This window comes from Sapajus apella, unplaced genomic scaffold (assembly GCF_009761245.1).
Source record: "Sapajus apella isolate SASKATOON/1434 unplaced genomic scaffold, GSC_monkey_1.0 scaffold12, whole genome shotgun sequence".
In the NCBI taxonomy this organism is placed as follows: domain Eukaryota; kingdom Metazoa; phylum Chordata; class Mammalia; order Primates; family Cebidae; genus Sapajus; species Sapajus apella.
Genome location: NW_022436952.1, coordinates 584,868 through 610,666, shown reverse-complemented (window position 1 = coordinate 610,666; position 25,799 = coordinate 584,868). Strand labels below are relative to the sequence as shown.

General features: G+C 51.1%; 1 protein-coding gene across 6 annotated transcripts; it reads left to right on the top strand.

Moving 5' to 3' along the window:
- The first annotated feature begins 4,489 nt into the window (after positions 1–4,489).
- Positions 4,490–19,717, top strand: CD300LG (CD300 molecule like family member g). Of its 6 annotated transcripts, none has more exons than XM_032279472.1 (8): positions 4,490–4,612; positions 5,498–5,827; positions 9,550–9,651; positions 11,056–11,140; positions 12,281–12,393; positions 14,564–14,613; positions 18,534–18,653; positions 19,159–19,717. In XM_032279472.1, the coding sequence occupies exons 1-8, from the start codon at positions 4,570–4,572 to the stop codon at positions 19,267–19,269; spliced, it is 954 nt and encodes a 317-aa protein (XP_032135363.1). In that variant the 5' UTR covers positions 4,490–4,569; the 3' UTR covers positions 19,270–19,717. The 6 variants fall into 6 exon arrangements, with proteins under 6 accessions (XP_032135363.1, XP_032135361.1, XP_032135365.1 ...); XM_032279470.1 differs by having other exon boundaries at positions 10,885–11,140; XM_032279474.1 differs by lacking the exon at positions 9,550–9,651.
- The last annotated feature ends 6,082 nt before the right edge of the window (positions 19,718–25,799 follow it).

The window sequence follows — 25,799 nt, the reverse complement described above, 5'->3', positions numbered from 1 at the left end:
TTCTGGGGTTCAGCATTAGGTTCTGCCCCCTGTCCTAGTCCAAAACCTTGTTATTACGCCCGGGATGGCTTTGAATGCAGCCCCAAACAAATTCATCAACTTTCTAAAATATTATGAGATTTTTTTAAATGACCAGGCACAGTTGCTCACCCCTGTAATCCCAGCACTTTGGGAGGCTGAGTCAGATGGATCGCCTGAGGTCAGGAGTTGGAGACTAGCCTGGCCAACATGGTTAAACCCCGTCTCTACTAAAAATACAACACTTAGACAGGTGTGATGGCAGGTGTCTCTAATCCCAGCTACTCGGGAGGCTGAGGCGGGAGAATCCCTTGAACATGGGAGGCGGAGGTTGCAGTGAGCCTAGATTGTGCCATTGCACTCCAGCCTGGGCAACAAGAGTGGGACTTCATCTAAAAAAAAAATTATGAGTTTTTTTTTTTTTTTTAACTCATCAGCTATCGTTAGTGTTACTGTGATTTATATGTGGTCCAAGACAATGTGGCCCAGGGAAGCCAAAAGATGGAACCCCCTGGCCTACATAAACAATAGAGCTTGCACAAAAGCGCACTTATTTGTTCCATAGAGTTTCTTGTCATCTAAGACAGTGGTTCTCAACCCAGGATATTTTTACCTCCAAGTGGGATGTTTGACAATGCCTGGGGACTTTTCTCTTTTTTTGAGACAGTCTCACTCCTGTCGCCCAGGCTAGAGTGCAGTGGTGGGATCTCAGCTCACTGCAGCCTCAACCTCCCAGTCTCCGGTGATTCTGTCACCTCAGCCTTCTAAGTAGCTGGGGCTACAGATGCATACCACCATGCCTGGCTGATTTTCTGCATTTTTTGCAGAGACGGGGTTTTGTCATGTTCCCCAGACTGGTCTCAAACTCCTGGGCTTAAGTAATCCACTCACTTTGGCCTCCCAAAGTGCTGGGATTACAATCGTGAGCCACCTCACCCAGCCTGGAGACGTCTGTGATTGTCACAAATAGGGAGGGACTACTGGCATCTAGCAGGTACAGCTAAGCATCCTGTAATTCACAGGACAGCCTCCCACGACAAAGAATTATCTGACCCAAAATGTCAATAGAACTGAGGTTGGGGAAACCTTGATCTAAAGGGAGCAAGTGAGCATCTTGGAGCAGCTGAAGTGATTTAGCCCAAGTCCAAACCAGAGAGGAATTGGACCAGGGCGGCCACTGAAGGCCGAGCAGCTCCATCCCCTCATCTCTGCCACTGCACCTCTCTGGCACACAGATCCGTTCCTGAGGATGCGATGAGGCTGCCACCAGCCCGGTGATCTGTCCAGGAGCCCTTTTGCCCCGCTGCCTCTTCCAGATGCTGTGACGGCAGGGCACCTCCCCGTGCTCCTGGTAGGAAGCCGGATGAAAGTGTCCTGTCTTCTCAGATCCCCAGCCCATCTCGGGGGTCTGCCGTTGGCCCCACCTACCCCAGGGTGTGGCCTAAGGGTAGAACTAGGTGCAAGGCTCATGCCAGCAACTCACTTTCACCCTTCTCCCCAGCCCTTGCGCCACTTCCCAGCCTGGTGAATCTGTTTCTACTGGAGTTTTCAAGTCAGCCTCCTGGGCTAGGTGTGGGGCTGGGGAGTGGAGGGAAGGGCCTTCAAATAGACAGGAAGGCAGTGGGGACCCGCTTGACACCCTCTTTATATAAATAAACATTTCATAACACCTCGCTTTCTCTCCTAAAATGACAATCACAAATAATATGCCTTCCCATGCACATACTTTTAAAAAAAGCTATACTAGGGAGAAAAAAATAAAAGGAAAGCAATTTATAACCAAGTAACACATATTTCAATCTGCCAGTGGTCAGGTTCCATGACACTAGAAAACACTGAAGTGTCAGATGCTTGCCCTTGCATATCATAAATAAGTCTGAATTCAAGAAAAGTAGAGGATCAGAAATTATTCTGTGTAAGGACAAAATTAAATAAATAAAAGAGCAAAGATATGCTATCAAATGCTAGAAGAAGTATTATTTTAAGGCCAGGCATGGTGGCTCATGCCTAGAATCCCAGCACTTTGGGAGGCCAACATGGGAGGATTGCTTGAAGCCAGGAGTTTGAGACCAGCCTGGACAACATAGCAAGACCCTGTCTCTACTAAAAATAAAAAATTAGCTAGGCATGGTGGTGCACGACTGCAGTCCAGCTACTCAGGAGGCTGAGGTGGGAGGGTCACTTGAGCCTGGGAGTTTGAGGCCACAGTGAGCTGTGATGGTGCCACTGCACCCCAGATTGGGCAACAAGAGGGGGGCCTGTCTCAAAAATAAATAAACAAATAAATTTTTTTAATCTGTGTTTTTTTTAAACTACAAAAACAGATCACCTCTTGTAGTCTGTAAATGTAAAAGGGAGACAGGGGCGGTGGCTCACGCCTGTAATCCCAGCACTTTGGGAGGCCGAGGTGGGTGGATCATGAGGTCAGGAGTTTGAGACCAGCCTGGCCAATATGGTGAAACCCCATCGCTAATAAAAATATGAAAATTAGCTAGACGTGTCGGCGCACGCCTGTAGTACCAGCTACTCAGGAGGCTGAGTCAGAAGAATCACTTGAACCCGCGAGGTGGAGGTTGCAGTGAGCCCAGATGGCGCCACTGCACTCCAGCCTGAGTGACAGAGAGAGATTCCATCAAAAAATAAAAAAAATTTAAAAAAGGAGGAGGGGCTGAGATCATGGTAACAGAGTTTTCGCCTACGGGAACAGCTGTCCCCGCCCACTAAATGGCAGCAGTGCTTTGCAGTCATTGTGAAATCAAAACGCTTCTTCCACATTGCTAAACTCATACACACACAACCTCCCCTCCAAGAACGACTGAGTTCATGCTTCAAATATTAACCTGACAAGTGAGTAAAATTCCAACTGAACATTTGGAAGTATATATGCCAAAATATTAATGGTGCTTTTCTAAAGCAGAAGGGGAATTACAAAAAACATTCCCTTTTGTTTCTTTCTTTTTTTACGTTCTGTATTGTGTAAAATCTTGCTTATCTGTATGAACTTTGCAATCAGACAAAAAAAAAAAAAAAGTCCTTGTTGAAACCAGTGTGTCAGGGCTCCCAAGCGTACCTTTTTGTGTGTGTGTGTTTTGTTTTTTGGTTTTATTTTTTTTTTGAGATGGAGTTTCGCTCTTGTTTCCCAGGCTGGGGTGCAATGTCGCCAATTGCAGCTAACTGCAACCTCCCCCTCCCGGGTTCAAGCGATTCTCCTGCCTCAGCTTCCCGAGTAGCTGGGATTACAGGCATGTGCCACCACGCCCAGCTAATTTTTTTGTATTTTTAGTAGAGACAGGGATTGCACCATGTTGGCCAGCCTGGTCTCGAACTCCTGACCTCAGGTGATCTACTTGCCTCGGCCTCCCAAAGTGCTGGGATTACACGCGTGGGTCACCACGCCCGGCCCAGTTTTGTTTTGGTCCTTTCAAGGAGGATTCAAATCTGCTTGAATTGATGGAGAAACCACCAACTCACTTTTTCAAACGTCAAAACAACTCCGCAGGCCTGAGGAAGACTCATCTTGCAGCGCGGCCTGCCCAGGTCTCCAGGGAATCCAGCTCAGCTCAGCCCTATGACTTTGCTCGGCCCCGCCTGCACCGCCGCCCCGTGGCCAAGGACAGTACTGGGTCCTCCAAAAGGCGATGGCGGAGGAGGGGCCCGGGACCTTGCCACAGGGGCAAGCTTCTTTCTGTCCCACCAACCACATGGCAGCCTGGTGAAGTTTATGGAGCCCTCTCGCAGTGTAATAGCGCGTAAGTATATAAATAAAATACACATGCTGAGAAAAAAACTAATATTGGCGAGATGATTCTCAAAACTCTTTATAATTATGTGATATAGTGAAGAGGGAGACCCAGGCATCTCAGATCAACTTCCCCTTTTCATTCCTGAGACTGTAAACCGAGACCCTTTTCATATGTTAAGCTATAAACTCCTTTCTCCAGTATTCGGTGTCCGAGAGATCCGAGATCCGAGATCCGTTTCCCGCGGCCGCTCCTGCTACAGTAGTAATAGCGGTGTTTCATTATTAGGGCTGTAAATAATCAGCTCTGGGGGCAGGTCCAGTAACTCATGATTTTCCAAGCAGCGAGGAGTACACACGACGTTTCCAGATAACCACAGCCTGATGTGCCAGTGTCTGTGATCGTAATTGGTAACAAAGCTGCAGGTACTGCTAACAGTACACTCCTAATGGGAGGAAAAGCTAAACATTAGAAGTCAGTGAAAGTCGGTATGTAACTTTTTCCCATGCGAATACATGGACTCCTTGAATTCGACCCACAGACCCCTTAGGGTGCACGGACCACAGGTTAAGAAAGAAGCACCAGCGTGGGTTTTCAGTCCTGGGAGGTGAGCCGGGGTAGGCACGCGTGGGCGGTCATTAAAGGGAAGGCAGAGGCGCCCCCCCGCTGGGCCTGCGGAGGGGTGACCCGCACGCCCCACCCCTCGCTTCCTCGGCCTGGTTTCACGCGACTAGAGGAAGTTAAAGCCCCGCGTGGCTGAAGAGCAGCACACAGTTCCCAGTGTCTGCTCCCGCGGTGTCCAGCGCCCAGAATGCGGCTTCTGGTCCTGCTATGGGGTTGCTTGGTGCTCCCAGGTGAGATGGGGTGGGGGTCTTGGGAGGGATGTGGGGTTCACCCTTGGGGTCTGCAGGGGAAGGACCTCCTGACTGCCTGAGCCCCACCCCAACCATCCTCAGCCTCCTCAGCCCTAGGGGAGCGGGGCAGTGCTGGGGCGCGATTGCTGTTTCTGGAACCTAGAACCAGGTTTTCTCCCACACTCGTGCGTTTCCCCTCCTGGCGAGGTGGCTGTGACAGTTGCTTTGCCTCTCTGATCTTAATTTTTCTACCCTGTGCCAAGCCTGGAGGCAGACAAGACACCCCCATCTGATTGTCCTTTTAAACTCAGCAAATATTTGTTGACTCTCTACCGTGCCTCTCCCCACAACCCTGAGAGATGGAGAATGATCACGTTCCATCAATTCTTTTGCTTTCTTTTTCTTTACCTTCTAACACTGAAAAAATCAGGATGCATCCTTCAACTGATGCCAGTTGTTCAGTTGGCAATAGTGAGACCCCGTTTCTTTGAAAAAACAAACAAAAAATTAGTCAGGCGTGGGGGTGCACACCTATAGTCCTAGCTAGTGGGAGGCTAAGGTGGGAGGATCTCTTGAGTCCCAGAGGTCAACGCTACAGTGAGCCAGGAGCGCCCTGCCCTCCAGCCTGGGCAACACAGTGAGATCCTGTCTACAAACAAAACAAAAACCCAGAAACCCTCCTGTCTATCTGGCTATCAAATGGGCCAGGGTTAGGGAAACATCAGCAGCCCTGCCCCAGAGCGGGAGAGGAGTACTGGACTTTCCAAACCTGTCCCCAGAAGGGGTGACTAAGCCTTCCTTCCTCCTCCCAAAATGGAAGCTCTGGCCTTGACCTTGGTGCATGGATCCTGGTTATTCCAACCTCCACTCCTCCTGTGATTTTAGGTTATGAAGCCCTGCATGGCCCAGAGGAAATCAGCGGGTTCGAGGGGGACACTGTGTCCCTGAAGTTCACCTACAGGGAAGAGCTGAGGGACTACCGGAAGTACTGGTGCAGGGAGGTCGGCCTCTTCTTCTCCCGCTGCGCCGGCACCATCTATTCGGGAGAAGAAGGTCAGGAGACAACGGAGGGCAGGGTGTCCATCCGTGACAGCCGCCAGGAGCTCTCATTCACTGTGACCCTGCGGAACCTCACCCTGAAAGACGCTGGGAAGTACTGGTGTGGGGTCAAGGGCGTCAATAAGCATTTACAGATCACTCTGGTCATCTTTCCAGGTAACAAATATCTCTCCTTCCCCCCGCTGGGGACAGGCGCTGCAGAGGGAAGAGGGAGGGATGGTGGGGCGTAGTCCTGGTCCCAACCTTATTGCCTCAGGGAGATCATGCAGGTCAAGCACTGAGCAAGGCCTGGGGCACAGAGGGAGCCGCATAAGTCTTGGCCACTCTCGCTCTTGCTGCCCAAGGTACCACTAGTAGATGTCAGAGCAGGACTGGACCCAGATCTGTCCAGTGCTGGGCTCGGCGCCATTCCTTTCTGCCCAGAGGTACTGGAGGGAGATTTCCATAGGTTGGGTACAAGATGGACATATTGGGGATAAGGAAGACTCCTTGCCTGGTGTCCAAGATATTCCTGAGCACAGAGCCACACCTGAACCCTGACCATGCCAGCCTCACTCTGCTTGTGCCCTCAACGCTCTCCTCCTGGCCTCCACCTCCCCCGATCTTGAAGTCCAGGCACAGGTGCTAGAGTGCTTCGGAACCAGCCTCTGGGTAGGGTGCCTGAAGGAGGAATTATTAAATGCAGGGGCACTGAGGGGCTGGGGCTGGAGCCATGGGGCCCAAGCAGAGGATAAAGCACCTCTCTGGGTGCCCAGAACCCCACCTGGATCTGCTGAGCTAAGGAGAAAGAAGCCAGAGAGGGCCCAGGGCAGTGGGAGCCTTGGTCTACTGGCCAGTGAGGGCAAGGTAGGTCTTTGTGGTCCCATTTCACAGATGAGGGACTGAGGCTCCAAGAGACTAAGTGATTTGCCCAAGGTCTCACAGCAGGAAGTGGTGGAACTAGGATTCTAACACAATCATCTCCGGCTTTGATGTCTGCTTTATTCCTCTCCTGGCCCTCTAGCTGGGACATATCCCAAGCCCAGGCCCAGCCCCACCACCAACAGATCCCCTCATTATTACTTTTTTAGTCCTTTTGCCATGGATCTTTATTTTAATTTAGGGAAATAAAGTTAAACTTGCCAAATAGCAGCAGCATCAAACCACATTGAATCTGTTCTTCATTATTTACGAGATTCTCTTACCTCTTCCAATTCTTGTCAGTATTCACAGGTCATTTTTACCAGTTATGATCAAGTTTACCTGTGTTTTCTATTTACCCTCATTTGTAGTTGTTTGCATATAATGTGTACATTACTATATTACCCTCCTAGCTCAGACTTTGTTGGCCTCTCTCTGATGGCAGTTGGGATATTAAATGAAGAAGCCTCATGACAGTGGTGTGCTGGTAAATGCTTAACAGGCTGGGGGATGCTCTCATTTGTAGTGTTTTTCGATTTCTGTGGTGTCATTGCTCCTCCCGTGGCCAATCTCCAGCCATCCACAGTTTAACAACTATCTCACCAAGTCCTGAAAAGTTAGCTGTTAGCTCTTAGGAGCCAGTGTGAGCCATCTCAGCGCACCATTGAGTATGGTGAAACATGAGAATTTCCAGGAAGGTCAGAAAAAGACAAATGTGCCCACTATCATTTCTTTTCTTTTTATTTATTTATTCATTTTTTTGAGACGGGGTCTCATTCTGTCATCCAGACTGCAATGGAGTGACATGATGTTGGCTCATTACAACATCTGCCTACCAGGCTCAAGCAGTCCGCCCACCTTAACCTCCAGAGTAGCTGGGACCACAGGCACAGCCACCACGCCTGGCTAATTTGTGTCGTTTTTTTTTTCAAGGTGTGGTTTCACCATATTGGCCAGTCTGGTCTCAAACTCCTGGACTCGAGCCATCTTCCCTCCTTGGCCTCTCGAAGTGCTGGGATTAGAGGCATGAGCCACTGCACCCGGCCAGTCTACTATCATTTCTTTTATTCATCTTTGCCTGAAGGTCCTAGGCAATGAAATATGCAAGATTAAGAAGTATAAATGTTGGAAAGGAAAAGATAAATATTCTTTATTTGCAAAAGATTTGATCACCTACTTAGAAAAATGCAAGAATAAACTGACCTAATGTTACAGATAGAGTATTCCTAATCCAGAAATCCGAAATGCTCCAAAGTTGACTTTTTGCATGCCGGCATGACACATACAAAGGAAATGCTTGTTGGGGTGTTTTGGATTTCAGATTTCTGGATTAGGGATGCTGAATCAGCAAATATAAGGCAAATATTCTGAAATCTGAAAACTTCTGGTCCCAAGCATTCTGGATAAGGGATACTCAATCTGTAGAAGAGGGTGGTGGAGAAAGAGGGAGTCCAGGATACACAGTCAGCAAGGACTGGGAGATGACAGTGACAGACGCACTTGGGGAAGCAGAGGACTGGAGTAGCGCCTCGGGAGTCGGTTGCATCAGGCTTCTGCCCACTGTGCTGAGCACAAAGGATAGGCATTTTGCCCACAAGGAGTCTCAGCCTAGCAGGTAGACCCAGTAAACAAGAAATTGCAGTGTAAGTGAGCATCAGTGCCACTGGAGCCATGCACAGGGGACTATGAGTGCACGAAGGAGAAGGAGACTCGCCGCTTCCAGGGAAGACGTTACAGAGGAGTTGCCCTTGAGCTTGTGCTGAAGAACAGAGAGAAGTGCGTTAGGCAGAGATGGAAAGGAAAGGCATCTCACACAGAGGAACAGCAAGTCCAAGGCACAGAGGTGGGCAGGAGGCTGGCTTCGTCAGGAATAAAGGACAACGCTATGGTTGGAGCACCGAACAGGGAAAGAGGCCAGGCTGACAGGTGGTTTGAAGCCTGAGTAGTTTGGATTGTTTTTTTTTTTTTTTGAGATGAAGTTTTGCTCTTGTTGCCCAGGCTGGAGTGCAATGGTGTGATCTCGGCCCACTGCAACCTCCGCCTCCCAGGTTGAGGCAGTTCTGCCTCAGCCTCCCGAGTAGCTGGGATTACAGGCATACACCACCACACCCAGCTAATTTTGTATTTTTAGTAGAGACGGGGTTTCACCATGTTGATCAGGCTGGTCTCGAACTCCTGACGTCAGGTGATCCACCAGCCTTGGCATCCCAAAGTGCTGGAATTACAAGTATGAGCCACTGAGCCTGGTCTGAAGCCTGAGTTTAAGAGGCCTTAAAATGCATGCAAAAGGCCGGGCGCGGTGGCTCACGCCTGTAATCCCAGCACTTTTGGAGGCCAAGGCAGGCAGATCACTTGAGGCCAGGAGTTCAAGGCCAACCTGGTCAACATGAAGAAATCCTGTCTCTACTAAAAACACAAAATTAGCCAGGCGTGGTGGCGCAGGCCTGTAATCCCAACCATTCGGAAGGCTGAGTAAGGAGAATCACTTGAACCTGGGAGGCAGAGGTTGCAAGGAGCTGAGATCATGCCATTGCACTCCAGTCTCCAGTCTGGGCAACAAAAGCAAAACTCCATCTAAAAAAAAAAGAAAAAGGAAAAGAAAGGCATGCTAAAAAGTTAAAACTTCGGCTTATAGGCAATGGAGAGGTACTGACTGTTCTAAGGCAGAGGGCTGGGATCCAACACAGACTTTAGAGACAAAACTGGCGTAGTGTGAAGGGTGGCAGGGAAGAAGCAGGCTGAGAGGCAGGTGGGGACAGGGGAAGCTGAGGGTCTGAGCTAGGCAGGAGAGAGGCTAAGGGGGCTGCAGAAGGGGAGGGCCAGGGATCTGCCGGAACCCCCCATGTGGCTCCTGGTTGGCCGAGGTGAAAGATGGCAGTGCTCTGTGCTCAGGTGGCAGAGCTGCCAGCTGCTCCGAAGGAAGGAAAAGGGGTTCAGAGTGGCGCCGCCCCTGAGAGCAGCCTCTCCCTTTCCTCTAGGACCCTGCTGTCCTCCCTCCCCTTCTCCCACCTTCCAGCGTATGGCTACGACAAGCCTGCAGCCTAAGGCAAAAGCTCAGCAAACCCAGCCCCCAGGATTGAGTGAGTGAATGGCAATTCCGTCCCTGTCCCTTGCCACCCTTCTCACAGAAGCAGCCAGTGAGTGCCTGCCTGGTACCAGACATGATGCTTTTTTCTTTCTTTCTTTCTTTCTTTTTTTTTTTTTTTAAACATTGGGTTTCACCGTGATGGCCAGGCTGGTCTTGAACTCCTGACCTCAGGTGATCCACCCACCTCGGCCTCCTAAAGTGCTAGGATTACAGGCATGAGCCACTGTGCCCAGCCGCTTTTTTTTTTTTTTTTTTTTTTTTTTTTGAGACCGAGTCTCGCTTTGTCACCAGGCTGGAGTGCAGTGGTGCGATCTCAGCTCACTGCAACCTGTCTCTTGGGTTCAAGCGATTCCCCTGCCTCAGCCTCCTGAGTAGCTGGGACTACAGGCATGTGCCACCACGCCCAGCTAATTTTTTGGATTTTAGTAGAGATGGGGTTTCACCATGGCCAGGATGGTCTCCATCTCCTGACCTCATGATCTGCCCACCTGGGCCTCCCAAAGTGCTGGGATTACAGGTGTTAGCCACCACACCAGGCCTCAGACACGATGCTTTATGGCCACCTAGGTGTCCCATAAGCCTGAGAGCTGGGTTGTCCAGCTGTGAAAGTGGAGGCTTAGCAGGGTTAGGTCATTCACTCAAGGTCACACAGGAAGTGGCAGAGCCCAGAAGTGGTCACAGTCTGACCCCAAAGCTTGTGTTCTGTCTGTGCCATCCGGAGTCTCAGGGGCCTTAGGCCCTGACCTCTGGACTCATCCCTGCAAACCTGCCCTGCCTGGCCTCATGGCTGCTGAAGGAGGTCAGGGCATTACTGAGGCATGGGTGGTGGGGGGTGGGCACATGGTGGTGATGGGAGGGCCTGCCCTTCTGGTGAGGAAGGAGGTGGCAATTGGCTGGGACTGCAGGGGAGGGCAGGAGTGGTCACCGGAAAGGGTCATGGAAGTGGGGAAGGGGAGTGATTGTGCCTCCCTACAGAGGGAGCAGGCTACAGACAGAGAAAGAGACTGAACATTAGGCACAGGTGTGGAGTGTGCCTGATCTACGGTCTCCTTCCTTAAAATGACTCCCTCTAGATCTGTTTGCTTACTGGGGTGTCCTTTAGCTGGGGATGTTCTGAGAAATTGGTCCCAGGAAGGCTAGGGTGCAGGGGTCAAGGGTCAGAGGTTGGGGATGCTGGGATGCAAGGGTCAGGAAGGATGCTGAGACGTTGCTTTTGGACTTGTAGCTTCTCCTGGGCTCTACCCGGCAGTAACCACAGCCAAGCAGGGGAAGACAGTGGCCAAGGCCACTCCATTCCCAGGGACCTCCCGATACGGGCACGAAGGAAACTCACAGTGCACAGGGACCTCTCCTCATGCAGCGACCTCTCCTCATGCAGCGACCTCTCCTCCTGCAGGGAGCTCCCGCCCCATCATGCACCTGGACTCCACCTCAGCTGAGGACGCCAGTCCTGCTCTCAGCAACGGCAGCTCTAAGCCCAGGTGAGCCCCAGGGCACCCACGTCCCCTTTCAGGCCATCACTAAACCACAAGGTGCCTTTGAGCAAATAGGAACCCAGTGCTCTTTCCTCTAAGTGGACTCATCCACTTGTCATGGCCATAGCCTGCAGCTGCAGCCCTTGAGCAGTGGACAACTTGCACTGTAGGACAGCAGCCCTGCTGCCTGTCCAGGGTGAAGGGTCACCAGGGTCCCAACCCCCACCTCTCTCCCTGCCCCCACATCAGGCACAGCCACCCCAGTCGGGGGCTCCTGCCCATATACTTTGCACCAAGCCCTGTTCCAAGCATGAAAATTCAGAATCCAAAAGAAAACAACTTTTTTCCTTACAACTGGAGTCCCAGCCTGAAGGGTTGGCTCTCGGGGATTGTAACTGCACTCAGCTATCAACATCCAGGCTGCTGCTGGCAAGTTCAGACCCTGCTGAAAGTGAACCCTGGGGTTGGCAATGGAGGCAGTGGCGCCTTCCATGCCAGACAGGGCTGATGGGACATCGTGGCCCCTAGTGCACTCTGATCTTGGGAGAGACAAAGGATATGGCTTGACTCACAGTTAGAATGCCAGGATGCCCCCCATGCCAGTGCCAGTGACACCAGCCCAAACACAAGCCGCTGAGAATTTTCCTTCACACCGTTGGGTGACCTAGCAAGTCGCTCATTGCTTCAAATGTCAGTTTCTCCAGGGTGAAATTGGGCCACTCCTATCTAGTTACACAGGGATGTGGAATTTGACAGCTAACAATGACAGGGTGCCGGGCATGTGTCTGGCTCTGAACTAAGCGATTTATACATCCTGACCTGTTTGATCCTCACCGCAGCCATTTTGCTAAGGAGGAAATTGACACCCTGGGAGGTTTAGTCACTTACCCAAGGTCTAGAAGGTAGCGGAGCTAGAGTTTGAACCCAGGCAGCCTGGTTTCAGGGTCTGCGCTAATTAAATAATGTTTGTCAAGAGCCAATAGCACTAAGTGCTCCTGCTCCCCGCCCTGCCCCCACAAGTCTGCTGCATTGAATTGGATTTCACGCTAGGGATTGGCTTTCTCAGCCTGTACCTGGGACCCCCAAAGGATGTAGACTCTGGCTTGTCTGGTAACAGCCACTAGGCTCCTTGTGTCTCATCTCCAGGTTGTCCATCCCATTGGTCCGCATCCTGGCCCCAGTCCTAGTGCTGCTGAGCCTTCTGGGGGCCGCAGGCCTAATCACCTTCAGCAGCCATCTGCTCCGGTGGAGAAAGGAAGGTAACCAAAGGTGGGTGGGAGGAAGGTAGGAGGCTCACTGGGCCAGGGGCCTCACTGAGAACTGCAGCTCCCCACCCAGCCCTGGAAAGACCCTGTGGGCCTCAGCGTGTCCATCTGAGATATGGGCGTCAGGAGCTGTGCCCTCCCTTCTGAGGGACCCACGAGGCCAACAACCTTAGGAAAGCAATTCACAAGGGGAAATGGGAGAATGAAGGGTTCTCAGCTTCTTCCTGCCTGTCTGAACTGATCAAGCACTTCTCTACCTATTGACCCCAGGAAATTCCCAGCAATCCCAGAAATTGCCAACTCCTTGTGTGGGAACCAACTCCCAGGGACAATGCAGGGCCAAGCACTTGAACTTGAGCAGGACAGACAAGGTGACCCCGCTCCTGCCACTGGGTCTCTAGTGCTGCTCAGTCCCTTCCATAGGCCGAGGCTCAAATCCAAGCTCTACCACTTTTGAGCTGTGCGACCTAAGGCAAGTCACCTAACTGCCCTAAGCCTCATTTACCTAAAATCACAGATACACATCAAACAGAAATAGAATACAAGCCACAAATGTAACTGAAAACTTTCAAGTAGCCACATTTTAAAAAGTTAAAAAAAAAAAACAAAAAACTAGTGCCGTTAAATGTATTTTATTTTAAGTATTTATTTTTTAGAGATAGAGTCTCACTCTGTCGCCCAGGCTGGAGGACAGTGATGTGATCATGGCTCACTGCACCCTTGAACTCCAGGGCTCAAGTGCTCCTCCTGCCTCAGCCTCCCGAGTAACTAGGACTACAGGCATGAGCCACTATTCCCAATCTAGTGATGTTAATTTTAATAATGTAGTTTATTTAACCCAACATATCCAAAACGTTATCATTTCGATATGGAATCAATATGAGCATATCAATGATGGCGGGGCGCTGTGGCTCACACCTGTAATCCCAACACTTTGGGAGGCTGAGGCGGGCGGATCATGAGGTCAGGAGATTGAGACCATCCTGGCCAACATGGTGAAACGCCATCTCTACTAACGTACAAAAATTTAGCCAGGCGTGGTGGCGCGTGCCTGTAGTCCCATCTACTGGGAAGGCTGAGGCAAGAGAATCGCTTAAACCCTGGAGGCGGATGTTGCAGTGAGCCAAGATCACACCACTGCAAGACTCTATCTCGAAAAGAAAAGAAAAGAAAATATCAATGATACATGTTCTACTTTCATGTTTTTCATATTGAGGCATCAAAACCCAGTCTAATGTGAAGTAGTCACATTTCAGTGCCTGATGGCCGCGTGTGGCTCCTGGCTCCTGTTCTGATGGCAAAGACTAAAAGGATTAACTGAAATCTCAGTAATAAGAGCTACCATGTGGCAGGCACTATCCCAGCTTATCTCACTCATCCCGTTTAATCTCCACACTGTGGAGAACACACCCATTTTCCGGGAGGGCACACCCATTTTCCAGGGAAGTACACCCATTTTCTGGGGAGTACACCCATTTTCCAGGGGAGTACACCCACTTTCCAGGGGGAGACACAGAGACAGAGTGGTTATGCAGCTCGCCCTTTGTTTGCATAGCTAGGAAGTGGTGGAGCCAGGAAGATCACAATGTCATCCCCATGGACGTGGCCACGGGGGAGTCCTGGGCCCACTTTCTGTCTCTTCCACGAGTGACTTCTAGGTGGAAATGTGGGCTTTGTCCAGGTCCCCTCTGAAGAGTTCAGGACGGGAGCATTCCTGGTCACAGCCTCAGAGCCACCTAGCACCCTGCTTCTCAAACTGTGATCACCAGCCCCCAGCAGCGGCAACCCCGATAGCCTGCTAGAAATGCAGACCCTCAGACCCTCACCCCAGACTACTGAACTAGACTCTGCACTGTACAAAAATGTCCAGGGGGTCCTATGTGCACACTAAGGCTGAAGAAGCTATGTCCTTAGCACACAGATTTATTTTCCCAGCCAGTTTCTGGCCCTCATGATATCATCTCCATGCACTGATCTCGGAAGACTGGGTCATTCCCAAAGGACTGAGCTGGAAGGGGCTCCTCTGCCCGTCTGGCTGCCTCCTCCCTCTGGGAAGCCCCTGCTTCCATGTGCAAGGGGCCCAGTCCGCCACTCTGGGAGCAGCTACAGGCCGTTCCTCACTACTCCTGGCTTCAAGGGGCTCCTCCTTCTACATCTCTTTCAGCTCAACTGGCCACAGAGACACAGAGGAATGAGGTCTACCTCTCACACTTGGTAAGGACAGAGGCATGGAAGCCCAAGCTCGGATCCCCATGGGGATGGGAGTCAGGATTCCTGGCTCTGCCTCTGTGACTTCCTACCTGGCCCTCCATGCCTTGGGGCTCACACAGATTCCTGCCCCAAGATCAGCCCTTCAGGGTGTGAGCCGGACAGAGTGCCCATAGGGGACTTACAGGTAGGAACCTGATTTCCTGCTAGGTGCCAGGCAGGGTGGACACCAGGATCCATGTGAGCATTTTCACTAGGCACTTTCTTTCTATCCCACCTTTTAGAATCACAGAACATCACAGCTGGGTCCAGAGGAAGACTTTGAGATCTCTAGCCCGACCTTTCTCTCAGTTTGAAGCAAATCCCCTTTCAGAACGCCCAGGGGTTAGGGCCCCAGCCCCAGCTGAACCCTCCAGGGGTGGGGTCCAGGGACTCTGGCAATGCTACAAACTCTAGTCTGCTTTTGCAAAAGATGAAACTGAGGCCCAGAGAGGGTAAAGGCCTTGCCATGGTCACATAGCAGGTGGTGGTCCACATGGAGAACAGGACCCAGATTTCTCGAGTCCCTGCTCTTCTCCTTCCAGAATGCCCTCATGTTTTCTCTGAGCCTTCCTTGGCTCTGAGACCAAGGTAGCATGGCTGCCCTAGGACCCAGGCTGAGGGTGGTGCTCTGGGGACGAGGGGGCAAGACAATAGGGGTCCCTGTGCCCATTGTCGGGAGCAGGGAACCTGCCCCAAGGCTACTGCTGCAAGGAAAGACCGTGCCCTCCGAGGCCGGGGCTCCAGCCTGGGGGAGGGGGGAGCTGAGGCATCGTGGTTCAGGACACAGAAGCCCCATCTGGGCCCTCCTCCCTCCACTGTTGACTGAGATGCCTCCACTCATTCCTTTAAACACAGGGGCAGGAAAAGGGGGCTATCATTGCCTTTTTTCCTGGCGCCAGTGAGGACAAAAGACTCAGGCCTGGTCCCCCAGGGAGGACTTGGGTGGGAATGGGCCTTTGGGCTGTTATAGGAAGCAGTTGTTGTCGTCTCAGGAAGCTCAACAGGGCCAAAGGTAGCGGAGGGGAGTGAGGGAAAAGTCACGGAGACACGTGGATGGACAGACGGGGGTGCCACTGATTGCCTCCAAACCCAGCCTCCTGGTCTGCGGCCTGGGACCTGGGGCTCACCCCACCTAGCTCTGGAGGAGGGGCTGGGGTCCAAGGAAGCTGAGAGCTCCCGTACCAGCCACAGCTCCCGTGCTGCTGCCTTCCGGCCACCCTGGGAAGGGCTGCTTTGGGCTTTTTCTGCCGAGGCACCTGACCCTGCTTCTGCTGAAGAGGGAGGGGACAGTAAGGGGCACAGGGCCAGCAGGCAGATGGGCTGGCCCTTGTTGAGGGAACGATGGAACAGAGCACCCCAGGAGGGTCAGAGGCAAGAACGCTGTAAACACAATCAGGTGCGGCCTTCTTTTTCTTATTTCCCTTGTGGCCTCTCCATAGGTTTTAGCAGAGTCTGGAGGTGGAATTGAAGGGGCCTGGGGTTTTCTTTGCCCACATTCAGGTCAAAGAGAATGAGGGCATGTATTACTTATACCTTGAGAGAGCCTCAGAGGGGTGTGAAAACTCTGAGGGAAATGTTAGGGGTCAGACCAGCATTTTCTTTCCCAAAGAGATCTTGCTGAAAGGATTGCCATCCATCCATTCAACCGCCTCATGCTTTTTTTAAATTGAACACCTACTACGTGTCAGGGGCTTTATATATGCCATTGAATCCTCATAATTCCTACATGACGTAGGCATTATTATTCCCCCCATTTTGCAGATGAAGAAATAGAGGCCCAGAAAGAAAAGGGACTTGCCCACAGTGACCCAGCCTGAAAGAGGCAGAACCTGGGAAACTAACTGAGGTCTGTGAGGCTGGCTGCAGCACCCTCTGCGTCCTCCACCCTGCTGCACTGAAGTACAAGGGGTTTGAGGAATGGTGCCAAGTTCACAGCCCAAGACCCCTCCCCCAGACTCAGGAGAAAGAGCTTGGGACAGCTGCAGACCCTCACTCCTGGAAACGAATAGCCTGCTAAGCTCAGATCAGAACTCAGCCCTGGCTACCCAAGACTTCCCTCTTTCTTTGCCACATTTATTACTAGTACCTAGAAATGAGCTCAGATATATATCTTGCATATGTAGCAGCCCAGAAAATGCCTCTGTGCTTGCTGGAACAGGACCGATCGTCCACAGTGGAGGCAGAGGGCAGGGGAGAGGTTATGAATCACACGGGACATGCGGTAGTGGGCCTTGATGCTGCCTGGGTGTGTGATTTGGCCTCTGTACCACGAGGCTCTTTCCTCAAACTCGGTCACCCTGGAACAGGTGATGCTTCTGCAGCTGCTGGTGATCCAGGGTCAGCAGTGGCTGGGTTATGACCAAATTGCAAAGCTGAAAATATGGATTCATGGGTCTGATGTCAGGAGTCCTCCGGTCTAGCCCCAGCTCTGCCCTGCACCAAGGCCCCCTCTGTCCTCACCATGGACGGGGCTAGGAGGGACAAAGCCCTGAGTGGCAGTATTTGGGAATCGCCTTACCGCTCCCAGTCCCCTCATCCCCTCTTTCGCCAGCCACACTTCCTCCAGGGAATTCTGCTCCAATTCCTACCTTGTCCCCAGAAGACTGAATATGTCATCCCTGTGTTTCTTTTTTTCTTTAGTATATTTTTTCTTTTTAATTTAAAGTTTTAGAGAAATGGGGTCTCACTATGTGGCCCAGGTGGGTCTCAAACATCTGAGCTCAAGCAGTCCTCCAGCCTCAGCCTCCCAAAGTGCTGGGATTACAGGCGTGAGCCACCACACCTAGCCTTCATCTCTGCATTTCTAACAAGAGATGGCTCAAACATCCACACCTCTGCCCCCATCCCTGGCAGCTAGGTATTGAGAAAAGCCAAGGCCAGCTTAGTAGACCACAGACACTGAGCCCAAGAGAAATGTGTCGCACGCCTTGCCAGGATGGCAGCAGGGTGTAGGGAAAGAGCTTGGGTCTGCGGTCAGACAGTTTCCAGCATGAGTCCCAGCCCAGCCATTTGCCAGCTGTGTGATGTCAAGCAAGTTGCATCTGCTCCCTGAGCCCCTGTTGCCATAGCTCACATGCTCGTAAATAGAAAAGAGTGAGATGATATACCCCACAGATGCCCAGAAAATGGGAGTTTCTTTCTCTGGTATCAGTGCCCATTGGACTGTGGGATTCGCTGTCCAGGAAACCTCAGGGCAGCCTGTGGCCTTGGGAGTCTTGGCTGGGGGCCTTGGCCGGCTCCAGCCTCTGCTCTGCCCACATGCTAGGCAAAGGGAGCTTGAGACGGATGGGCCTGGCATTTCTGATCTGAGGACCCATGGGAGCAGCCAGGCCCAGGTCAGAATATGGGCTTCCTCACTGACCCTGGACTACTTGCTCTCTTCCCTGGGCCATGGTCTCCTCATCTGATGGGTAATGGATTGCCCAGACCCATCATCTCAAGAATTTTTCATGCGCCCCTTGTTATTCAATGAACCTTTGGAGTGTCCAACTTTGCTGTCTCCTGGCTGGTCACAGAGAACCTGCAGCTTGCATGCTTTCTGCTTTACAGAATAGAACATAATGAAAACAAATCAGTCATTCCAGAAGTTCTCATTGGCTGAGTGACAGGATGCTATTATGAATATTATAATCCCAAAGGACAAATTCTTACCGGGTTTTACAGCTAGGAAACTGGGCTTCCGAGAGGTTACACAGCTTGTCCAAGGTCACCATGAGGGGTAGGAAGTGGCAGAGCCACGGAGGAGCTTAGTGTTCTTCCCCTCCTGGCACCTCCCACCTTGTCCACCCGCTCTCACCTTTCTCTCCTCTGGCTTGGGCTTGGCTGGGCTCGTAGACCCTCCCTGCTGCCAAGAACAGGCTGTTCTGACCAAGTCTCTGTGACAGCCGCTGGGGAATGGCCAGGACCCAGAGGACACCAGGATCAGCCTTGCAGGGCCCATGAGGCCTCTCGCCATTCCCGAGCCCTCTGCCAGCCTCTACACAGAGATCCAGTATCTAAGCCAGGTACAGACAGAGGGCCGGGAGTGGGAGGGCCTGCGGAGCCACCTTGCCTGCCTCCACTCAGACAATGTGAGGAAGTGGAAGAAGGCCTTTCCTCCGAATCCACTCCCCAAACCCCACACCCCCGCATCCGCCCACCTGCCCGCTCGCAGCCGTGGGCCAAGCCCATTTCACCCGGGAAGCCAGGGCTTTTGACCTCACATTGTCTTTTTTCCGGTCCAGAAAATTCCTGAATAGCTGGTTGGGAGTCCCGGCTGACAAGAGCTGTGGGCTGCCAGGCGGCCATGTCTGCGCCAGAACCCAGCCTGGGGCCTTGAGGGCGACCCCGGGGATAGACGGACTGGGGATATGAGAGGCCATGAGTCAAAGCCTGGGGGTTCCAGGGAGACGTTTTTGGGTCCTGTGCCCCTGCAGAGGGGTGGGTGCAGCAGCTACCTGGGGACCACCTCTCACACCTGTCACCCCTCATTTGGGTTCTGCTCTCCAAACCCCACTGCTGTCTTTACAGACCACAGAGAAAGAGGAAGCCCCTTCCCAGGCCCCGGAGGGGGACGTGGTATCGCCTCCCCTCCACACGTCTGAGGAGGATCTGGGCTTCTCGAAGTTTATCTCAGCGTAAGGCAGGAGGCCCTCCTGGGTGAAGGCCGGCCGTGAAGCAGGGTGGCTGGATCGGCACCGACTCGCGAAAGCTTTCCGCCTCAGCCTCAGAGTCCAGCTGCCCAGACTCCAGGCTCTCCCCACCTTCCCCAGGCGCTCTTCCCGCATGCTCCAGCCAGACCTCCAAGCGTTTGTCAGCCCTGGAGCCCAGACTGGTGGCCTTGCCCTTCCCGCTGGCTACTGGGACATTCCTGATATGTTCCCACCCCTGGCCAGGTCAACCGGCTGAAGACCCTCAGCAGGGCCAGGCAAGGCTCAGAGGATCTGGTCTGAGTTTCTGTCTGCTCCAGGAACTCCCCTGGGCCTGGTGCCCATCTTCAGGCCCTGCCTTCTTCCCCTGCAGACCCCACCTTCTCCTCCCTCCCTGGCGTCCTCAGACTCAGTCCCACGGGTTCCTGCATCAGCTGGTGATGAGTGTATTAGGCCGGTTGCCTCGCCGGGAGGTCGGACACACCCACCTCTGCACTCAGCACCTGACTCTGCACCCGGCACCCGGCACCAGGCTCGGCACTCGTGCCTAGCTCTGCCGCATGGCTCCCCTGGAAGGCTCCGGTTAGCAACCCTGGCCGCTCTCGCACCGGAAAACCCGCCCAACAACCCGCCAACCAATAGCAGCCCGCCCCGTCTCAATCCCGCTCCCCTAGACCCAATCAGAGCACCCAGCTGTTGCTCGTTCCTCCTAGCTGTAAAAACCGCCCTGCCCCAGGAAGTCAGCGCGACTTCTCTAACCCCTTTCTCCGGACCATAGAACCTCACCCAGGAGCTGAATAAATTGGCATTTAATTTTCTTATACTGGCCTCAGTTTCCTCATTTTAAACTCAGCAATAACCCTTACAATGAGGAGGAGCAGGTTAGGGTGAGACTGGGATTTGAGCTTCTCTGTGAACCACCTGCACCCCCAGCCCTTCAGGAAGCTTGTGAAAAATGTGATTCCTGCGCCCCACCAAGACCCGCCAAAACCACCTCTGGGGCTTGGTGCAGGACTCTGAATTCCTAACAGTGCCCAGTGATTGCTGCACTTGAGTTTGAGGGCCAGTGGGCCCGATGAACACTCAGACCCCTCTAGCTTAGAGTCTGCATCTGGGGTGTGATGTCTCCCACCTGCCCCCATAAGATCTGCTCTGTCCACGACACCATGACCCAGCTGGGGACTTCCCTCAGGTCTGCCTAAGTCCAGGCTCAGGTCAGGTCAGGCGCACATTGGAGGGGTAAGCCCAGGACTGGCAGAGAGCGCTCGCCTTTCCATTCTCCCTCCGGGGCCATGCCTCCTTGCCTTTGGAAAAATGATAGAAAACCTTGGCTCCTTCCTTGTCTAGAAGGGGTTACTTGCCTATGGGTTCTGGTGGCTAGAAAGGAGAGTAGGCAACAGAGTGCATGTGGGTGTCTATAACAGAGGGGAGTAGGAACAGGGCAGACACCTGAAGGTGACTCTGAGTCCAGCCAGCCCCGTGGGGAAGGGGCTGGGGGTGGGGGTAAAGTAGTGCTACTACTATTTTTTTTTTCTTTCTTTCTCTATTTTTTTTCTTTCTCTCTTGCTCTTTTTTTTTTTTTTTTTTTTTTTTTAATGAGACAGAATCTTGCTCTGTTGCCCAGGCTGGAGTGCAGTGGGGCGATCTTGCTGACTGCAACCTCTGCCTCCCAGGTTCAAGCGATTCTTCTGCCTCAGCCTCCCGAGCAGCTGGGATTACAGCTGGATACATAGCACATTGGGCGGGATACATAGCACATCACCACACCTGGCTAATTTTTGTATTTTTAGTAGAGGCGGGGTTTCACCATGCTGGCCAGGGTGGTCTCGAACTCCTGACCTCAAATGATCCTCCTGCCTCAGTCTCCCAAATTGCCAGGATTACAGGCACCTGGCCCTATTTCCTTTAAAAAGAGGAGTTGTTCAGTATGCAAAACTCGTAAAGATGGAGACAAAAAAGAAAAGGAAGAAAAAAGTGTCACCCACAGCCTCACCAGAGACAAGTATTATTTCATTTCGTTATATTTCCTTCCACCCTTTTCTTCTCCACATGATTTGCTAGTGTTCTTTTTACAGAGCAATTATCTTGTATGTACAACTTCGTATCCTGCCTTTCCCACTTTATTATTCCATCATTTTATTCCAGCACTTCTCTGTTTTGCAAACCTTTTATAAATAAAATGTTTGTCAGCTGCGTATTCCATTCTATCAGTGTGTCTCAATTTATTTAACTGATCCTCTATCATTCGGTATTTAATTTGCTTCCATTTTTGCTATTGTAAATAAGTGTGGGTGAATCTTTGCCTGGGGCTTTATCTGCATTGGGAGGAGATTTCTCTCTCTTTTTCTTTCTCCTTCCCTCCTTCCTTCCTTCCTTCTTCCTTCTCTCTCTTTCTTTCTGAGATGGAAACTTGCTCTGTCCCCCAGGCTGGAGTACAATGGCACCATCTTGGCTCACTGCAGCCTCTACCTCTCAGGCTGAAGCGATTCTCCTGCCTCAGCTTCCCAAGTAGCTGGGACTACAGGCATGTGCCATCATGCTCCACTAATCTTCATATTTTTAGTAGAAACAGGGTTTCACCATGTTGCCCAGGCTGGTCTTGAGCTCCTGACCTCAAGTCATCCACCTGCTTCAGCCTCCCAAAGTGCTGGGAATACAGGCATGAGCCACCGCACCCAGCCGGAAGATTTCTTAAAGAAGGATTTGCATGCATGGAAGTGCCAGATCATAGGGAGTGAACATTTTTGACGTTACTGACACCTCTTGCTAAACAGTTTTCTGGAGTGGCAGCACCAATTTCCCTCCCACCAGGGCCTTGGAATCAGTGTTCCTTGAAGTCCTCTTAACCTGTCCCTGCAGGAAAGGCAGGAGAAACAGTGCAATAATGCCTGTGTGATCAGAACCTCGAGGACCAGGGGGACTGGGTGGAGGTGGAGCTGGTCTGATGAAGCAAAAGCAGCTGATCAGAATGTGCCAGCCAGTGCCCAAGGCCTCGGGGCTGGGGTTGCACCAACTACCTTCTCCAGGTGGAAAGGGAGCTTCCAGGCCTGAGCTCTGCGGGCTGCACCCAGGCTCCAGGCACTTTGTGTGCCAAGGTGTTTGGGACATAGGGAGCAGCAAGTTTCAGATGGTCCCACATCTTCTGCTGGGACCTGGGCACATACACTGTCAAAATGCACCCTAGAAGTGCATCAAAAGCAGGCTTCCCCCCTGAAAAAAATCCCTTGGCTGAGGTTTCCATGAAAGGAAAGAACCCTCCTGTCCTCTCAATCTCTCCTCACCTACTGCAGCCAGGGCTTCCTGGAAACCAGGAGGTGGTCAGCTGGGCCATCCCACTCCCATCCTTTCCATTCGCAGATGAGGCCACATATATGGACATCTTTTGTGCGGCAGAGCTCTCTCCCAGGCAACCTAGGATTGGCATCCATGGAATTCCAGGTTTCGGTGGATTTATGAGACATGCAAACATTATTCAGAGACATTCTCTTATTCCCACAGTACCACCAAGAGGGCCCAGCTCCTTCCTGACAGGCAGGGGAGAAAGACCACTCCCTTGCTAGTTGCCACTTGGCAATCCCCCATTTGGATACACCTTGGTTTTAAGTTTGTACACGAATACTGAGATCTGCAGTCTTTGGTATTTATGTGAGATTCTATTCAATACCCTTAAACGAAAGAATGCAACAAGTCACTGCTCACCTACCCTAAGAATGAGGGTTTCCAGTTTGAGGACTTTTGTTGGGAGGTAAAACTTCAGAAAAAAACGGAGGAATATTGAAGAATTGCAAATATTAGTTTTGCCAAATTGGGACAGTAAATATAAGAAAAATAATAAGCTATCATTTACCAGTCCATCTATTTCCTTAAAATCAACTTTTTTTTTTTGAGATGGAGTTTTGAGTGCAGTGGTGCGATCTTGGCTCACTACAACCTCCACCTCCTGGATTCAAGCAATTCTTCTGCCTCAGCCTCCCCAGTAGCTGGGGACTACAGGCACGCACCACCACGCCAGGCTAATTTTTGTATTTTTAGTAGAGACAAGGTTTCACCATGTTGACTAGGCTGGTCTTGAACTCTTGACATTAAGTGATCCACCTGCCTTGGCCTCCCAAAGTACTGGGATTACAGGTGTGAGCCACTGCGCCCAGCCAAAAAGAAACATTTTAACACCAAAATGGATCATTTAAACCCTTCTCTTCCCCACCTTACTCTGGACAAAGAATTGGAAACTATGATTCTAATCCACTGAGGTCTATTAAGGAGAAATTTCTAAATTCATCCAGGAAGTGGGTGAGGGAGGGGCGTGTGGGGGAAAAGAAAACAGAAACAGAGAAGGTGGAAAGCGCCTAAGACATTCAAGGGGCTGTGATGTGCTTTGGGGGAGTCTTCCCAGGAGCAGGGAAGAGCTCTCCAACAGTATCACTTCAAGGTGTGACAGGCAGGCACCCGGGGCTGACAGCTGGGACGGCACCTCACACAGCTGGATATGAGTGCCAAGGCCCTGAGTCTGACGCAAAAGCAGCAGATCTGCCCATCTGCAATGACACGTGGGCTGGAACAGAAAGAGATAAAGCCAGGGGCCCTTTCCTTATTGTCTTTCTTTCTTGCCTTTTGCGATTGACTAGTTCTATTTTTGTTTCCTTTTTTTTTTTTTTTTTTTTTTTTTTTGAGACAGAGTCTTGCCCTGTCTCCAGTCTGGAGTGCAGTGGTGCAATCTCGGCTCACTGCAACCTCCGCTTCTTGGGGTTTAAACAATTCTCTGCCTCAGCCTCCCAAGTAGCTGAGATTACAGACACCTGCCACCACACCTGGCTAATTTTTGTATTTTCAGTAGAGATGGGGTTTCACCATCTTGGCCAGGCTGGTCTTGAACTCCTGACTGCATAATACACCTCGCTCAGCCTCCCTAAGTGCTGGGATTACAGGCGTGAGCCATTGCACCCATCCTACTTTTGTTTTCTTATGCCATTCTTTCTCCTTCTACATTATGGAGGTCATGATCCTCTATTTTGAATCTTGAACTTTGTATTATACATAGATTTTTCAACAAAGACTACAGTTAATATTTTCCCATTCCTTAATTTTTCCTCAAATAATACAGGATCCCCAAACCCTTTAACTCCCATCACTCCCTCCTATCTTGTACACCATTTTCTTCCAGTTTTTAGTTCTGTCCTCTCTTTTTTCCAACCAACTGGACTTCATGGTTAATTCCTATTTTTAATAGCTCTATTAAGGTATAACTGAGGCTGGGTGTGTTGGCTCATGCCTGTAATCCCAGCACTTTGTGGCTGAGGCAGGTAGATCACCTGAGGTCAGGAGTTCAAGACCAGCCTGGCTAATGTGGTGAAACCTCATCTCTACTAAAAATACAAAATTAGCCGGGCATGGTGGCACATGCCTGTAATCCCAGCTACTCAGGGTGCTGAGGCAGGAGAACTGGGAGGCAGAGGTTGCAGTGAGCCAAGATCACACCATTGCACTCCAGCCTGGGCAGCAAAGGCAAAACTCTGTCTCAAAAAAAAATAATAATAAGTATAACTAGCATTCAAAAATTGCATGTGTTTATACTATTCAATATGTTTTGACTATATATATACCTGTGAAACAGTCACCACAATTAAGAAAATAAACATACCATCATACCCAAAAGTTTTCTTCTGCCTCTTCATAATCCTGCCCCACCCCCACCCCCACCCCCATTCACCAATCGATGGGTATTTGGGTTCTTTCCAGTCTGGGGCTATTACAAATTGAGCTTCTGTGAATATTCATGTAAAAGTCTTTGCATGCTATCACTTCTCTTGGGTAAATATCTCGGAGTGGAACATCTGGGCCAAATGGTAGATATACGCTCATGTTTTCCAAAGTGGTCATAACATTTTGCATTCCCAACAGCCATGTAGGAGAATTCCAGTTCCTCCACCTCCTCATTGACATTCCCTACTGTCAGCCCTTTTCATTTTAACCATTCTAATAATTGTATAAACTGTACCAAAATTGTAGCTTTACTTTGCATCTCCCTGATAACTAATGACTTTGAGCATCTTTTTATGTGCTAATTCGCTATCCACTTATCTTCTTTGGTGAAATATTTTTTCAAATATTTTGTCTATTTTTATTGAGTTTTGAGAGCTCTTCGTATATTCTAGAGATAGCTTCTTTATCAAATATGTGATTTACAGATATCTTCTCCCATGTGTGGCCCATCTTTTCATTCTCTTAAAAAGGTCTTCTGCCGGGCGCGGTGGCTCACGCTTGTAATCCCAGCACTTTGGGAGGCCGAGGCGGGTGGATCACGAGGTCAAGAGATCGAGACCATCCTGGTCAACATGGTGAAACCCCGCCTCTACTAAAACTACAAAAATTCAGCTGGGCATGGTGGCTCGTGCCTGTAATCCCAGCTACTCAGGAGGCTGAGGCAGGAGAATTGCCTGAACCCAGGAGGCGGAGGTTACGGTGAGCCGAGATCGCACCATTGTACTCTAGCCTGGGTAACAAGAGCGAAACTCCGTCTCAAAA

Bases quoted from the DNA above. Each gene is read 5' to 3' on its own strand.
- CD300LG (XM_032279470.1), top strand. From the start codon at position 4,570: ATGCGGCTTCTGGTCCTGCTATGGGGTTGCTTGGTGCTCCCAG. The intron at 4,613-5,497 runs GTGAGATGGGGT...CTGTGATTTTAG, and splicing joins GGGTTGCTTGGTGCTCCCAG to GTTATGAAGCCCTGCATGGC. The intron at 11,141-12,280 runs GTGAGCCCCAGG...TCTCATCTCCAG, and splicing joins AACGGCAGCTCTAAGCCCAG to GTTGTCCATCCCATTGGTCC.